At 32.1% G+C, this 17,023-nt stretch overlaps 1 protein-coding gene across 2 annotated transcripts; it reads right to left on the bottom strand.

Annotated features, from left to right (window-relative positions):
* Nucleotides 1–9,083: 9,083 nt before the first annotated feature.
* Nucleotides 9,084–16,700, bottom strand: LOC109156239 (terpene synthase 10-like). 2 transcript variants are annotated; one of them, XM_019304092.1, is made up of 7 exons: nt 16,473–16,700; nt 16,016–16,334; nt 14,845–15,247; nt 12,864–13,082; nt 11,437–11,578; nt 11,104–11,358; nt 9,084–9,461 (listed from the first exon to the last, which is right to left on the bottom strand). In XM_019304092.1, exons 1-7 carry the CDS (start codon nt 16,632–16,634, stop codon nt 9,162–9,164), a joined length of 1,800 nt encoding a protein of 599 aa, XP_019159637.1. In that variant the 5' UTR covers nt 16,635–16,700; the 3' UTR covers nt 9,084–9,161. The 2 variants fall into 2 exon arrangements, with proteins under 2 accessions (XP_019159637.1, XP_019159638.1); XM_019304093.1 differs by having other exon boundaries at nt 16,016–16,295.
* Nucleotides 16,701–17,023: the final 323 nt, after the last annotated feature.

The raw sequence follows: 17,023 nt of genomic DNA, 5'->3' as shown, positions 1-17,023 counted from the left end.
TATTTACCAATGCTCCTTGACGCCAGAAGCGTGGATACATGTTGGTATAAAAGACAAGAATCCGCGGAAAACTAAAGCTAGTAGAAAATTTCGTCACTCTTGAAATCGCTTAAAGAAGTATGTCCTGCAGATATTCGTCCAGAAGACATTCGTCCGGAAGGCGAAAACCCCAGTAAAATTATAGGTGCACCCAAAATCATAATACTGGGATGCGGAACGACCAGATAAAAATACCTTTGGGAAATGGCTAGAGTCTGGTTGAATTAGAAATTGCCATTATTTTATATATATGGGAGAGATTTATGAAAAATGTTATAGTTGTCGACAACAGAATTGTCTTTACAAATTGTTCTCGTTATATGATAATCTGGATCCAGAGCTAGGCACCAGCTGTGCCTTGGCATTTTTTATGTATAACGGAGCAATTAAGGCATGTACAGCTCAGCTCGCTAAAACTGTATTCTCTTTATAACACGTACACCATTTAATGTTAACCCTGTAGGTTACAAATGGGTGTTTGTACGAAAGAGAAATACAAACAATATGGTGGTATAATATAAAGCGAGACTGGTAGCTTAAGGGTTTACGCAGAGACCCTGAATTAATTTTGATCAAATATTCTCTCCCACAACATATGGCATTACGTTCCGCAAATTAACATTATTGGCAGTGAATTATGAATTTTGATATGCAGTTGATGAACGTCATGACCGTAATTTACTGGTCATTAGACACTAATATTTATTTGTAAATCCCCGATGGATTCAACACTTTTGGAATGTGGAAAGTAAAAATCGCAACGTGTATCATTAAATTACAAAAGTCTTTGTAAGAATTGAATATTATTGACTGAGTGTTTTTCCTCCTGAAGAAGGAATGCATATTGAATGATTGAGTTGACTGTGTATTTTTCCTCCCGGAGAAGAAATATGCAAATATGTACCATTATGTGTTCGTTAAAAAATTGCTAATGGAGTTATTTATTTATCATCTCAGTCGATATTGACGGTTTGAATATCATTGAAACACATAGAGAGCTTGGTGATATTAGCTCATGCCGAAAGATGGAGTTTTAAAATAAAAGACTTGGAAATACAAGTATTGTCTCGACCTGAAGATCGAGCTTCTCCTTGAAGAAGTTTTATACACCAGTTAGCCTACTTGAAAAATATCTTGAAGATGTTTTATATAGACAAGTATTATTTACTTATCGCACAAACGGTTTTCCAATAATCTCTTGAAGTAGATAAATGACCATTTAGACTCGAAGGTTATAATGAGGATATTTAGGGACTGGAAGTCCATTACTTCATTGCTATTGGAGCACTATTATTGAACTAGAAGTTCCATAATCGCATCAGGCCTGATATTGAATTTGCGATGAAATTGCTAGCAAGATTTAGTGCTTCTCCCTACAATGAAAATTGGAATGGTATTTAACATATCCTCCAACACCTTCGAGGTACAAAGATTTTGACGTTTATGTGAGAAACCAATATGTGGTTTTGATGGGCAACTTTGGCATTAGCTCTTTTATTTTATCCCTATGATGCCAAGTTCAAAACTGGTTATGTTATATTTTTACCCCCAATGTCCCATATGAGGACAAATAAGATTGTGTTGCACAAGCAAGTAATAGTTTTGTTAAGGGGAACCTTACAAAACATGTTGCACCTAAATCCTTCTACACACATGAACTCTAGAAGAATTGTAAAATTCTTGTTGAGAATGTTTGCCCCACTGAACAATCTTGCAGATATGTTCACTAAGTCTCTGACTACATCCACTTTTGAGTAATATGTTTATAAAGTTGGGATGCGTAGGCTTAGAAATTGTTATCTTCAGGGGAGCAACAACCCCTAGTTGTGCTAAAATGGACAATCTAGAAGACTTTTTATATCCTGAAGATTATGCTACGAAAGCATATGGTTGTACTCTTTTTCCCTTAGCTAAGTTTTTCCCACAAGGTTTTCTCAAGCTAAGGTTTTTAATGAGGCGACCGATGTTGGTGCACTTGAGTGGATAGTCCTGAAGACTCTTGACATCTTGAAGATTATGCCCAGAAGGCTTATGGTTGTACTCTTTTCTTTGGCTAAGTTTTTTCCTACTGGGTTTTCTTAGGCTAAGGTTTTTAATGAGGCAACCTGTGCAACACATGGATTAACATACTTCGTGTACTATTTTCCTCGTCTAGGTTTTTCCCACTGGGTTTTTCTAGCGAGATTTTTAACGAGGCATGAGTATAGTTATTTAATGGCCAAGGGGGAGTGTTATAAATATTTTATTATTATGGTCATTAAACTTGTGACCTTTTATTAGCCTTTACTTATTTCATTACTTATGTTAAAGGATGTGAAAGGTTGTAATCATCCTTATAAATTGAGGGTGAATGCTTAATGAAAAGATGGTCTCATGTGATTGTGTTCTATACATTGTGTTCTTCCTCTCCCTTTTACTTATCTATTCTATATACTCATATACATACAATCTCCAAGCATTACCGTGCAAACATCACGCGAGAACCAACGAGTTGATAGGCCGAATTACAACAAGTTTGAATTTTTCTAGCTAAGTCTTCTTAATTCTCCTTTGGGCAGCATTGCATTGTCTTCATCTTCAATACTTATCCTCTTCTTTTTTATTGGTAGTGTGTTATGTGCAATTGAGTTACTAGTGGTAGCATAGAGGGCTACGTCTTACAATGAGATTATGGTGTAGAAAGTTTTAGATTTGACTTGCTGTATATATGACTAAAATCTTAGTTGTACTATGAACTCTTTATGTTGCAAGTGCCTATTGATATTTGATAGTGGTAGTTTTTTCTCCAACAAGTTTTATGTGTTGTGAGATGTGTGTGGTAGATTATCATGTGAAAGTATTGAACAAAATATTAATATTTATTATATTTGTATAAAATACTTAGTAAATATAAATATATATAACATATTTTGTATTATAACTTTAATATTTAATTACAAGATAGTGTAAAAAGAAGACAATGGACAATGTAGTGAATATAATCAATCAATTAATTTGAAGGTAATGAATCTTTGAATTCTAGAAAACAAAGATAATAATATAACTAATGAAGTTATATCTTTTTTTTTTTTTTAAATTTGTTTATAATATAATTTTTTTTTTTGAATAAAGGCATTATAGACATCCAATTCTAAATTAATTAAATGCATATATATTATTTTTTGTTGTAGCTACTAATTTATTTCTATCTACTATACTAATAAGAGCCAAAAAGAGTTAGACTGATCATGGGTAGAAAAAATGATGGTCAAATTTTTTAATCAAAGGCAAAGGTCTAGCCTATATGGTTCAAGTTCAGTTGAGTTACTATGATTTACATCCTCTCAGATGCTATGTGGGGTTCCTTAGGGTTGGGGTTCAACCTTTTGGAAAGAATGAACAATTCTAGGTCAAATTTTTTAATCAAATGAATGGTTCAGATTGATCATATTTTAATTTTTTCCTTGAGATTTCCTAAATTATGCTTAATGAATATGATTATCCGTTAACTTTTCTGTTAAATATTATCTTTCTCCGTTAATTTCGGTTAGTTCACCGTTAACTTACTCATTGATTTTAATAAGAAAGGTCTTAAGTTTGAACCTTATCCCAATCAAAGTTGGCATAATTAGTACTCTATTTTACTCTTATTAAATGAAATAATAATTTAGTAGCTACAACAAAAAATATTACATATATATGCATTTCTTTAATTTAGAATTATGTGTCTACAATGTCTTTGTTCAAAAAAAGTTATTCATTATCAATAAATTAAATAAGAGAAATAATTTCATTAGTTATATTGTCTTTATTTTTCTCCAATATAAAAATTCTTTACATCAAATTCATCAATGGATTATATTCGCTACATTGTCCCTACAATGTCTTTATTAAAAAAAATTATTCATTATCAATAAATTAATTAAGAGAAATAATTTCATTAGTTATATTGTTTTTATTTTTCTCCAATATAAAAATTCTTTACATTCAAATTCATCAATTGATTATATTCACCACATTGTCTATTATTTTTTTTGTGCACTATTTTTTAATTAAATATTAAAGTTATAATACAAAATAATGTTATATATTTATTTACCAAGTATTTTATTAATACCATGAAAAAATTAAAACAAAATATAATTAATAAAGTCAATCATATTAACTACTTGAGGGATTTGTCAACAAAGAGAGTATTCAAATTACACGACAAATTGAAGTGAGAAACTACCTCACAATGTCTTTGTTTGACAATCAGCAGTTAGCGGTTAACGTTAGCGGATTATATTAGTGAATTTGACTAGCGAATTATATCAACGGTTAGTAAAAAATATTTGAAGAAATTAGTTGTTTAGATTAACATGTAAAATGATAGGGTACAAATATATTTCATAATAATAATAATAATAACAATAATAATAATAATAATAATAATAATAATAATAATTGATTCCGTTAAATACCGTTAGTTCACCATTAGTTTAATTCTAATATTAAAGTCTAATATAGAATTATAACTACACCATTAATCTAATTGTAATGTTAAAGTCTTAATAGAACGCTAGCCACAAATCCTACTGCCAGAATCTCCTCAAACAATATTAGTATATATTGAATATTTTATGCCCTAATTTTTATTTGCTCTTCCTTATGTCTCGTATTTGGTTTCAACCATACTCATACAATTATTTATTGACAATTATAATTAATCTTGACTATATTATCTTGCATTTGTAAATTTAGAATTACCTATTTAAATATGCAAATTCAACATTCAATTATCTATGCATGAACAATTCTAATATAATCTTGCCTTGATATACTTCAAAGTACTTTTTTTTTTTTAAAAGAAAACATTGGGCATTATCCCAATCGGGCAATGCACGTAATAAACTAGTAATTTAATAAAAGTAATTAAGTGGGGTACTTACTTTTCATCTACAACAATGAAGTCATTGATTTTTTTTTTATTTTCATTTTTTGTTGAGACAAATTGTTTTGGGTTTGTCATGATAAGTGTTACAATTGCTGTCAATAGAGGATGATAATAAATAATTCGAAATATATGGTTAGAATAAATATTGTTATAATGATATAATAAAATTAACTTACAAATTTCTTTAAAAGTTTTCATGCATTGATAAAATTCTAAGAATGATGTGTAAACTTGTTCAATTGGAGCCAGTGGATGTCAACATTGTCAATTCTTTGAAAAATGGTCCTACCGTTTTAGAGTCTAGGTGTAGTTGTGTTTTTGATCAATAACTTTATAGTTAGGTCGCGCATGTCTGATAATGATGTAAGAACAATTTTGTCCGATAAAAAAAATAATAGTACAATATTTGTAAAGTAATGTACAATTTTACCCATATAGAAATACATACAAAAAATATTAATACCATAATGACCTAAATCATTCCAATAATATCACAATCATAATTGAAATATTGAGTCTTGTTCTAAATAAATAATCAAAAGAAGATTAATTAAACGAAAAAAAAAAAACTTAACCTAATTTTTTTTTTTTTAAATGCAAGAAAATGATTTTCAAGGTTCCTGATTTGAATGCTCAACTTTGAATACTATGTATTTAGTCGGGCTAATTATTTGACCAAAGTTTATGTTAAATTTTATATTATTTTTTTAATACGTTTTAACATATTCGTAGTATATGTTTAACAATTATACAAATCTGATTGGGATGTGGTTCGAATCTAAGATCTTTAATTTCTTATAGAAATTAATTATTAATGAGTAAGTTAAGAATAATAAATAGTTAACGGAATATTCCGTTACTACAGTTTATACTAACGAAATGCTAGATTATTTAAGAGAAGAAAATAATATAATAGAGCATAAATAAGGAATATCATAAAAAAAATACTATACTAAAAATAATATGAATTTATTTCAACAAAGAATTACACCAATATTTTTTCGTTCTTGTTAAGGGCCTAACTTTATTGACTCTTATTAGTTTTATATACTACGCGCTTTGCGCGAATGGAATAATGTCCAATGATTATTTTTAAATAAGTATTTCAAAGTATATCAATGCAATATTATATCGGAGATGTTCATGCATAGGTAAATAAATATTGAATTTGTTTATTTAAATCGGTAATTTAAAGTATATAAATGCAATATAATATATGAGAGATTGATTATATTGTCACTAAAATAAATGTTTGCAACTTTGTAATAACGCTAGTCTAAATACTTAGTCTAAAAACGATTGTCTAAATAAATACTACTTTTGGTTTAAGTTTCTCTAATTATTCTTAATTCTCTTTTGGGTAGCATTGCCATTGTCTTCATCTTCAATACATGTCCTCGATCTTTTTTTTTTTTTTTCATTTATTTATTAGTAGTGTGTCATGTGAATTGAATTACTGGTGGTAGCATAGATGGATTCGTCGTGCAATGAGATTATAGTGTAGGAAGCTTTAGATTTGCCTTGTTGTGTATATGATGGGATCTTAGTTGTACTATTAACTCTTTTTCTTACAAGCACATATTGATATTTGGTAGTGGTAGTCTTTCTCCTACATGTTTCATACGTTGTGAGATGTTTGTCGTAGGTTATCATGTGAAAGTATTGATACAAAATATTAATATTTATTATATTTGTATAAAATACTTGGTAAATAAATAAATAAAATACTTGTATAAAATACTTGATGGATGGTTGTGATTTTTCTTCTTACGTGCTGTGTGCATGCAATTATGTTAATGTATGCACGAGCTTTGATGGATGATTGTGATTCCCCCCCCCTACGCGCTGTATGCATGTAAGTATGTTAATGTGTGCATGAGCTAATCCCAGAAATTGTTGGCAGTGCGCCCTGTGTGCATGTAAGTATGTTAATGTGTGCACGAGCTAATCCCAGAAATTGTTGGCAGTGCGTCCTGTGTGCATGTAAGTATGTTAATGTGTGCACGAGCTCAAGTTTTTATTTTAAGGGAAGTTTGTATTTTAAGAGGGTTTGTATTTGAATGCAACCCTATATATATATAACATATTTTGTATTATAACTTTGATATATATATTTTTTTTGAAAGTATAACTTTGATATTTAATTACAAGATAATGTAAAAAGAAGACAATAGACAATATAGTGAATAATGTGTGGCTAGCAAACCTAGGAGTTGGATTTGATGATCTAAATGTTATGTATGCTTGATTCTCAATTGTTGTAAGGAACTGATGATGAAATTATGTCTTGAATGCTTTTGTTGCGAATAATGTATTGTATTGATCCTCTCCTCGTCTTTGGCCGGGATAAGTGAGGAGTTTAGGATTATGAATGCAATATGAATTCTAGTCCATGTTATAACAATTGTGCTACAGGACTTCAGCCACGGTGAATTACATTCTAAGTTATTTAGTTCGATTGTTTTTTGTGTGTGGCTGATGAACCATGAAGTAAAAGTGTGATATGTTAGGATTAAGCGCTTACTACTACGCTAAAAGTTATAGCTTGTAGTGAAGATGTAACTTTATTTTTCTCATATCACCACACATTTTCGTGACGCTGAATGCTAAGGAGGTAAATTAACTTAGGTTGTCTATAGCTAACGGGTTCAAACTAAGAATGCCAGTAAGCAACTCCAACAAAAAATCAAACTTAAAACCTTATAAATTATTTATCAAGTTAATTGTGTAACCAACTCGTGCAAATATCAAGCCTTCGTACCTAACCCATGTGCCGATATGGTCGAGATATTGAAGTTTAGAGCTTGAATCCTTAAGAACGAAGAAGAATTTATATATGTTTTCAAAAAAAAAAAAAAAAAAGAAGAATTTATATATTAGTAAATGGGCCTTATTCTGTGTAACTAATACAATCATTGGGCCTCCTTAATTTACTATCCAAATCTAAAAATAGTTTCTTTTAAAAAGATATAGCCCCATGAGTTACAAATCCAAAACCTCCTTAATCTACTCAATTAGATATCTGGGCAAATTATGCTATGCCCTTGCAAAGTGCGCACGGCGCTAAAACGGCGTCGTTTTCGGTGAAAACGATGCTGTTTTAATTTAAAAAAAAAAATTTGTTCGAAACGCCGTTAACGGCGTTAACGGCATATTCGTTATGAAATTATGAATATACAGTTATGACATTATGAATGTACAGTTATAGAATTATGAATGTATAGTTATAGAATTATGAACTTACAATTATGAACATAGAGCTTCGAAAATTATGAATGTTCGGTATGGAATTATGAATATACAGTATGGAATTATGAATGTACAGTTATGTAATTATGAATGTACAGTTATGGAATTATGAATGTACGGTTATGGAATTATGAATGTACAGTTATGAAATTATGAACATAGAACTCTGACATTATGAACTTACAATTATGAACATAGAGCTTCGAAAATTATGAATTTACAGTTATTGAATTATGAATGTACAGTTACGGAATTATGAATGTACAGTTATAGAATTATGAATGTACAGTTATGAAATTATGAACACAAAGCTGTGAATATATGCTTCTATAACGAAGCGGTCTGAAATTAAATTAAAAAAAAAAAAAAAGGGAAGATAACGGTGCCTGACGGCACCGTTACCGTGCCCATGATGCACGCTGGGCACGAGCCCACAGCATAACTATTGAGATATCTGTAAATAGAGTTATGTTCAAAATACAAATGTGTGGGAATAAAAAAATTTGCTTAGATGACATCTCTGTGACTCCTCTTGAGGGAAGGTCACAGGACCGACCCCGGTGGTGGGGTCAACTGTATTCGAAAAACAAAACAAAAAAATTGCTAATACTTTTTCCCCACGCCCCGACCGACAGAGCATTTGGGAGGATGTAAATTACGGTGACTTAATGGCTCAACAGACAGGAATCTGTCCACTTTGGGCATAATTATCAGAGTGCCTCTGCCAAGGTTCGAACCTCTATTCTCCTTGCCTACTGAACCAGTGAGTTAAGCCCGTGCGGACAACAACGAATTTCCTAATCTAACTTAATTTGAAGTAAAAATACACCAATACAAATCTTACATTAAAACAGAGTGAATAAGTAATTAATAATACGGAGTAACATTTTTCCAAGATTTTAATTTCTCAACAACAATCCATTACATATATTGCACAAACATTTTCATGGCTATATTATTAGAGGAATACAATTGGTTCAAACAATGTAGCCTGGATGAGGGTTTGAGTCTCCATGTTCTTGGTCCCATGGCCATCTCCATGTTGATACATGCAATGAGACACTCTGGCAAGATTCATTGCAACTTCAATGAATGTTTCAGAGAAAGGGCAATTATCTTTAATTCGAGCTTTATTCAATTTCTTCCATGTCTCATTGATATGAAAATCCACAAAATCACGAGCATCGTCCATAGAGACCCTAGCCTCATTCATGTAACATTGTATCGCTTTCGGTACATCGCCCCGTTCCATTTCATACTAAAATATTTTAAAGAAAATAACGAGTAAAGAACTTGGATGTATGCTTTTAGAGGCAAATTATGTTGTGCATCCGTATGCACCATGCTACCATGCATGGTGCATACGGATGCAAAAACGACGTCGTTTTAATAAAACGCGCGTCTCCCCTTAAAAAAAAAAAATCAGGTTCAATTCCCAGCAACAACATATGAACTAAAATTCCATAATCGATGAACTATAATTCCATAATCTAATTTATGAACTAAAAATTCCAGAATGAATGAACTAAAATTTCATAATCTATGAACTACAATTCCATAATCGATGAACTACAATTCCATAATCGATGAACTATAATTCCATAATCAATGAACTATAATTCCATAATCTATGAACTAAAATTCCAGAATGAATGAACAATATAATGTTGTTGCTGGGAATCGAACCTGAATTTTTTTTAAAGACAAGACGCTCGTCTTTTAATAAAACGACGTCGTTTTGGCATCCGTATGCACCCTGCATGGTGCATACGGATGCACAGCATAACTATCCGCTTTTAGAGGTGTCAAATAGATGGGTAAGTCCAGGCTTGACCCATTTTGTTCGGTTCAACCCGGGCCAGTTTATTTGCTGCAATAAGGAGACCCCATTTTGTACTACAGACAGAGCTAAACTTTAAATTTTTTTTTTTTTTCAACCCATGGACAGGGCTGGCCCAATCTGTCTCGTTAACCTATACATTTGATAAAAGATATAATATACATATACACTCTAAAGAAATAATGGTCAATGTGATTATCACATTAGAAATTTTAAAACTGATTTTATGTCAATTAAATTGCTACATATTTACTATTTAGCTTGCTAATTAACTTGTATAACTAGCATACTAATTAGTAATTACTACCTTACACTATTTTAAAGTTGTAAAATTATATTTGTTTCAATTGCAAAAATTACTCTGACTGCTTAATAGTTAGTAGTTATAATTTGTAAACTTATTCTTATTAATGTTATTAAATTACTGATTTCTTCATTTTCTTGTAAGAATTCCAAAATTAAATAGCTGAAAATAAATATGTAAACTTGTATAGTTAATATATAAGTTTTCATAATTTTTAAAAAATATTTAAGCCTGTGGACCGGGTAAGACTTTAATTTTTATTTTTTTAAATCAGGCCAAATCGAGTCTAAAATATAATTAGATCGAGCTAACTTGGATAAAAAATAAATAAATAAATAAACAAGCCAATAGCGGGCCAAGCTGGCCCAAGACCGTTTTAAAATTTAATCAGACCGAGCTAACCCAATCCAAAAACTAAACGGGACAAGTCGAGTCTAAAATATAATTAGATCGACAGGCCAATAGCGGGCCGAGCTGGCCCAAGTCCGTTTTAAAATTTAATCAGATCGAGCTAACCCAAACTCGGTCTACAATTTAATCATATTGAGGTAATCCGATCCAACAAATAAACGGGCCAATACCAATCCGGCCTAAGCTCAGACTGAAATTTTATCGGTGCGAGCTAACCTGACCCAAAAAGGAAACAAGCCAATACCCGTGTCAGGCCAAGCCTGGCCTGGCCTGTCTGTTTGACACCTCTATATGCCTGGCTCTATGAATGAATATATATAAAAGAACTTGAAAATCTATACGTACAGGCGAGGTTCCTTTATCATCTGTAAGACGAACAATCATAGATGACAGACGAATTATTTCATGATATTCTGTCATCAAGCAATGCCGGGCAGCAGCCTCGTCCAGAGGGTGGTTGACCAAGAAAAAAGCATGCACTAATATTAGAGGAGAGCTTGATGAAATCCATGCATTTTCTATGTATTCTTCAAAGGTTGGGGTGTATCCACTGTGGTACCACTTTGCCTCTTGTAAGTATGCTTTGCATAGATCTGCCCACTGATCATATATACACTCAAATAATATGCATATATTGTTAATTAAATCAATGGTTTTTAAAGACAATTGAAAAAATACCGATTTTCTGAGATAATGTAAGATAAAGATGTCATGTTCTTTAAGAACATCGTATGCGACTTCGTTTATGAAGTTATAGAGTGCCAGATAGCAGAATCTCATGTACTTTGGGAGGTGGTCTATTTCTGTTACATCATTCCATCTGAAAAATGAAAGACTCTTAGATATAATATGTACACCAAAAAAAAAAAAAAAAAAAAAAAACCAAAACTACTGTTAATATATGTATTCAGTAATGATAATGTATACACCAAAGCCATTACATGACATGTAAGAATTAAATAATATAGGGAAAAATGAATTTCTTGCCTTCAAATATGCAGCCCGATCTATTTGTTATAATCTAGGTCGGATTAGGGGTATAAATGAGCCGAGCAGCTCGGTCAAAGCTCGGCTCAAGTTCGAGCTACTCATTTAGTAATCGAGCTCGAGCCGAGCTTAGATATTCTAGGTTCGTGGCTCGTCGAGCCGCTCGCGAGCCATATAATATATAATATATATAATACATAATATAATATAATATAATATAATATAATATAATATAATATATAATAATATATAAAAATAATAATTAAAAATTAAAATTTTAAACTTCAAATCCCTAAAAGATTTCTATTATTTATGTATGGATAAAACAAAGTAGTTTGAATTTTAAATCAAAAGTATTAAATAGGTTAAATTCAATGTCAAATCGAGCTCGAGTTTGAACTCGAACAATCGAGCTGCCCGAGCCGAGCTCGAGCATCAGTTCTCGAGCTCGAGCTCGAACTCGAGCCGAGCCTTCATTAACGAGCTCGAGCTTGAGCCTACTCAGGCTCGAGCTCGGCTCGGCTCATTTACACCCCTAGGTAGAATACATACTTAACTTTACCAAAAAAAAACATTAATTTTTTGCCTCTTTAATTTATGAAAAAATCGACAACTGTTATTCAAAAGTATATTTTAGGTGACCAAGACTATGTGGTCTAATGTATTCGGGTTAGACTTCCATTTGGAAGGTTGTGAGTTCAAATTTCAGTTGAGGCGTTGTTCTAGCTGAAGTTAACCTTGTAACTCTAACTGGTAAAAGATCACAAGGAGAAAAACCAACTACTAGTTATGTCACCTGTAACTAAGAAAGTCAATCGACAGCTCAACGGTGAATCTCTATTGCAATTTGGTGCATATAGTTTATATATGTTTGATTAGTTAGCAGATATATTTCATAAAAACCACATGTGTATGTGTGTATTTGTAATTGAGGTTCATTGTTTTGTAACTTGAGGGACAAAATTTGATTTTTTTTTTTTTTTTTTTGTTAAATTAGGAGTATATTTTGCAACAACCGAAAGATAGACATGATAACGACTAAAACTACATAAAAAGAGACTAAAATTATATTTTGTTCCAATAATATACAAAATTAAAACCACTATTAATTTACGTACCTTTCAATGGCATCAGTGAAGAGGTGCAATTCATCAAGAGTTCCATAAACATCATATATATCATCAATTGTGCAAATTAAACAATTGAGTTTTGCCTTTGTTCTTCTCCAGTTTGAAAACTTAGGGTTGGAGTTGCTAGCTATTGCCCAAAAGAAATTCTCTACCATACTATCTCTCACGAATGTTAACCTTTCTGTAATATAAGAATTCTCCCACCACCTGCATTCCAAGAAAATATTTTATGTACTCACATGTCATTTTAAGCCATTATTTTGAGTTGTGTCCATCCACAACGATGTGGGCTAGGTTAAGAGGGGATGAATTTTTTTATACTGAAAATGGTTAATCTTAAGGGGTGTTTGGTAAATAGCTGTTAGCAGATTGGGTTAGTTGGTTTGACTAGTTGATAACATTAGCTGATTGTAGAAAAGTGTTTGCTAAATAATTAGCTGTTAGTTGATAGCTGATTACATGCAAAATGACTTTAAGCAACTTTTTAAGTTTTAGCATTTTGGAACAATAAGCTTTTACAAAAAGTTAATTAATCAAACACTAATATTGATTGTTTAGTCAAGTCAAACAGCTAATAGTGGTCAAATAAGGCAAAATTGATTGATAAACTAACTATGTTATCAAACAGGGTCAAAATTATAAATTACGGAGTAATTCTCAAAATGTATTCATTAAAACACGTGTGAATAGTACTTGGCCAAAAAGGTTGCCATTCGAATCTTACTAAGCGCATGCTTTGTTTCATTTTTTCTCTTCAGTCATTTGGCCTTGCTGAGTTGCTGTGCGCCTTAGCTTTTTTTCTTTTCATCTTTTCGCATTTCTGATCTTCAGATTATTATTATTAATTACATTATTTATTATTATTATTATTATTATTATTATTATTGTAGAAATGTACAAATAATATATGAGATGATTGTACTTTTTTTTTTGAAAGCTGATGATTGTACTTAATAAAATAGAAAATTAGAAACTAGAAAATTGGAGGAATGGAATGAAATGGAAAACGGGAAGAATGGAGAAAGAAAACTGAAAAAATGAAGAAATTGAAAAATAGAGAAATGAAGTAAACACCCCCTTAAATTTTTTTTTTTTTCCGACAAGATGTGAAATTCTGGATATAAGTATAAGTAGACTACTATATACTTTGATTTATAGAAATCTCACAACGATTAACTACATGAAGGTGCGCACTGGGTGAAGCTCGTCTTGTAGTCTTTGTTATTAACAAAGGACAAGATAAACCAGATTGCCAATAGTTGGCAGACTCAAACTAAAAAGGACAATAGTCAATTCCAATGGGAAGTCAAACTTAACCTTGTTACCAAACTAACTATCCAACCAACTTGCACTATATATTGAATATGACTCATGTTCAAATGAATCCGCACCTTAACGTGCGGTCGGTGTGACCGCTTTAAAAAGGCACCAATAGTGTTAACAAAAGATACAACAATGAAATGCACAAATACAACACAGAACGCATCCAAAAAAATGCACCATAACTCCTCACAACTAATTATGCATTTCCGAACACTGTGTGGTGTTTTTATGCATACACTATTGGTGTCTTTTTAAAGCGGTCACACCGACCGCACGCTAAGGCGCGGCCTCATTTGAACATGAGTCATATTAACAAAAGATACAACAATGAAATGCACAAATACAACATAGAACGCACAACACATCCAAAAAAATGCACCATAACTCCTCACACCTAATTATGCATTTCCGAACACTGTGTGGTGTTTTTATGCATACATAATGGTGTGTTTTTGGTGATCCGTACCTAATAATGATGCATATTTATACTTTTTTTTTGTTTTGCATTTCCTAACACTGTTGGTCCATATTTCCATAACTATTGGTGTACTGACCGCACGTTAAGGCGCGACCGCACCTGAACTCTACTCTACTGAATATAATATAATTAAGTAATGAACCATACCCAAATTGATCGCGCACGTACCTCGACACAAATCTCAAGTCCTCCTGATGCACAGCTTGAACCATGTTGAAGTCTAGTTTAGCCAACTCCAAAAGGATGGGATTCCAGGTTGTTTTGATCCTTTTTCCTTTGTCATATGAATCAATGAAACATCTGGCTTCCGACCTCGGCATCCTCCAATGTAATGGGAGCTCCAACGCACGTTGCACTGATGCTAAAAGTCCTTGCTGATTGTTGAGATTATTTTTCTCGTGGGCGACCCGTTTGAGATGTTTGGTTGAGAAATTTTTAGCTAATTCCAAAGTTGTTTCACCTTCTAGGGACAGGAAAGATGCTTCATATAAGTGAAGTAATCCCTTGATATCTTCGCAGAGGCTGCCATTAAAACCAGACCGGTCTCCATCCATAAAACTATCAAATATATCTGCATTCAAGTGTTCATGATGTTGTACATACACATTCCATTATATATTAAGAAATTAGGATTTTTTTTACTGTACCGATAATATCAAGTACATACAATTATATATCTCTCCCAAAAGGTTGAATCTCCAACCCGACAGCAGACAGGGCCAAATGTCGGTGCGCACAAGGAATTTGCCCACTTTGGACATAATTCCCACCCTGTCGCCACCAAAGTTCAAACCTTGGTCTCTTCTCCCAAATACTACCCACTAAACCATTGAGTTAAACTCATGCGGGTAATTATATATCTTATACTTAAGGTGGGCAGTGGTAAATCTCATCTTGTGATCCTAGTCTGCAAAGGACCAGTCTAGGTTGCCCATAGCTAATGGATTCAAATTAAAAACGCCAAATGACGCTCTCAGTGGGAGTCAAACTGGAAACGTTGTTAATCCTAGTCGGCAAAGAATCACAATAAGGAGGTAAACCAGCCTAGCTAGGTTACCGTTAGCTAACCGATTGAAATCAAAAAGACTAATTGACTACTCCCATGGAGTGTCGAACTTAAAACCTTGTGAGTTTAGACGGCAAAGGACCACTACATAAGGGGATAAATCAATTTAGACTACCATAACTAACTGGCTCAAATTAAGCCAACAACTTAATTAACAAACTTCATCACTGCGATTACACCTAAGAAATAAATAAAGAAAAAAAAATAATATATACATAATTGTACTTGACACCATTAACATGTATACTGATCCGCAGTATATATTGTAATAACCTTGAGAGATGTTATAGCCATTTTGTCTGAGCAATCTAAACTCAAGAGCTGTGGCATATAAGTCTTTCTCCTCTGATGACTTGTAGTAACTTTTACTATTCTTCATATAGATGTCCATCAAAGCTGCCTTGATTTCATCCTCAAAATGGTAACAACAACCAAGCCTCTGCAGTTCATCAATCATCTCCATTTTCTCCAATTCTTTCATCTCTTCATGGTTCATCAGCATATTCTTAACTCTCTCTTTCAACTCGTCACGCCGTGTAACAAAGCTCTCAGCCTGCAATGCAAGCCTTACGTTTGGCAACAACATTTGCTTCTAGTTCATATGGAAATTGACAGAATGTTACAGGCCGGAAAATTAAGTATGAAGGTAATTAAGAATATTAAGCGATTGTAAATAGATAAACATAATTAAGGAAAAACCATAAAAAAAAAATTAAATAAAATAAGTTACATTATAAGTAGTGTTGAGAGATTGAATGTAAGTGAAATCCCATGCGGAAGGGCCATAGTTTCCAGATCTTCTTGTTGTTGTGGTGGTCTGATAGGAATGAGAAGTTGGAAGGGAAGGAAGTTTGCATGTGAAAGTTGAAAGTACACTGACAATTGCAGCCATTGAATAATAATAAAATTGCTTAATTTCCTTTTAATATGTTTCCTTTTGTTTGTGCGTGGAATTCTGAGAGTTGGGTCGATAGCTTTTATAGAGAACCCACAAAGGATGTGTTTGGTTCGCATATGGGTATTGAAATCGCTATGAAAATTAAATATTTGTGTTGAGTTTTAGTGAGAGTATTTTTTATATTTGGTAGTATGATGAAATTAGAACGATTATTAATATTGATATTTGGTTGTGTATAACCTAATAACTCTATGATAGGAATAAAGGTTTAATTTTAAAAATATAAAAATAAAAAATCAAAACAATTGATCCTAATATAATGACATCCAAAAATTAATATGAACAAAAAAAATCAAAACAAAAATTTAAAAGTACTAATCCAA

The sequence above is a fragment of the Ipomoea nil genome, unplaced genomic scaffold (genome assembly GCF_001879475.1).
Source record: "Ipomoea nil cultivar Tokyo-kokei standard unplaced genomic scaffold, Asagao_1.1 scaffold2705, whole genome shotgun sequence".
NCBI lineage: Eukaryota > Viridiplantae > Streptophyta > Magnoliopsida > Solanales > Convolvulaceae > Ipomoea > Ipomoea nil.
Note: the sequence above shows the minus strand (reverse complement) of the source record. Positions and strands in the feature narration are given on the sequence as shown.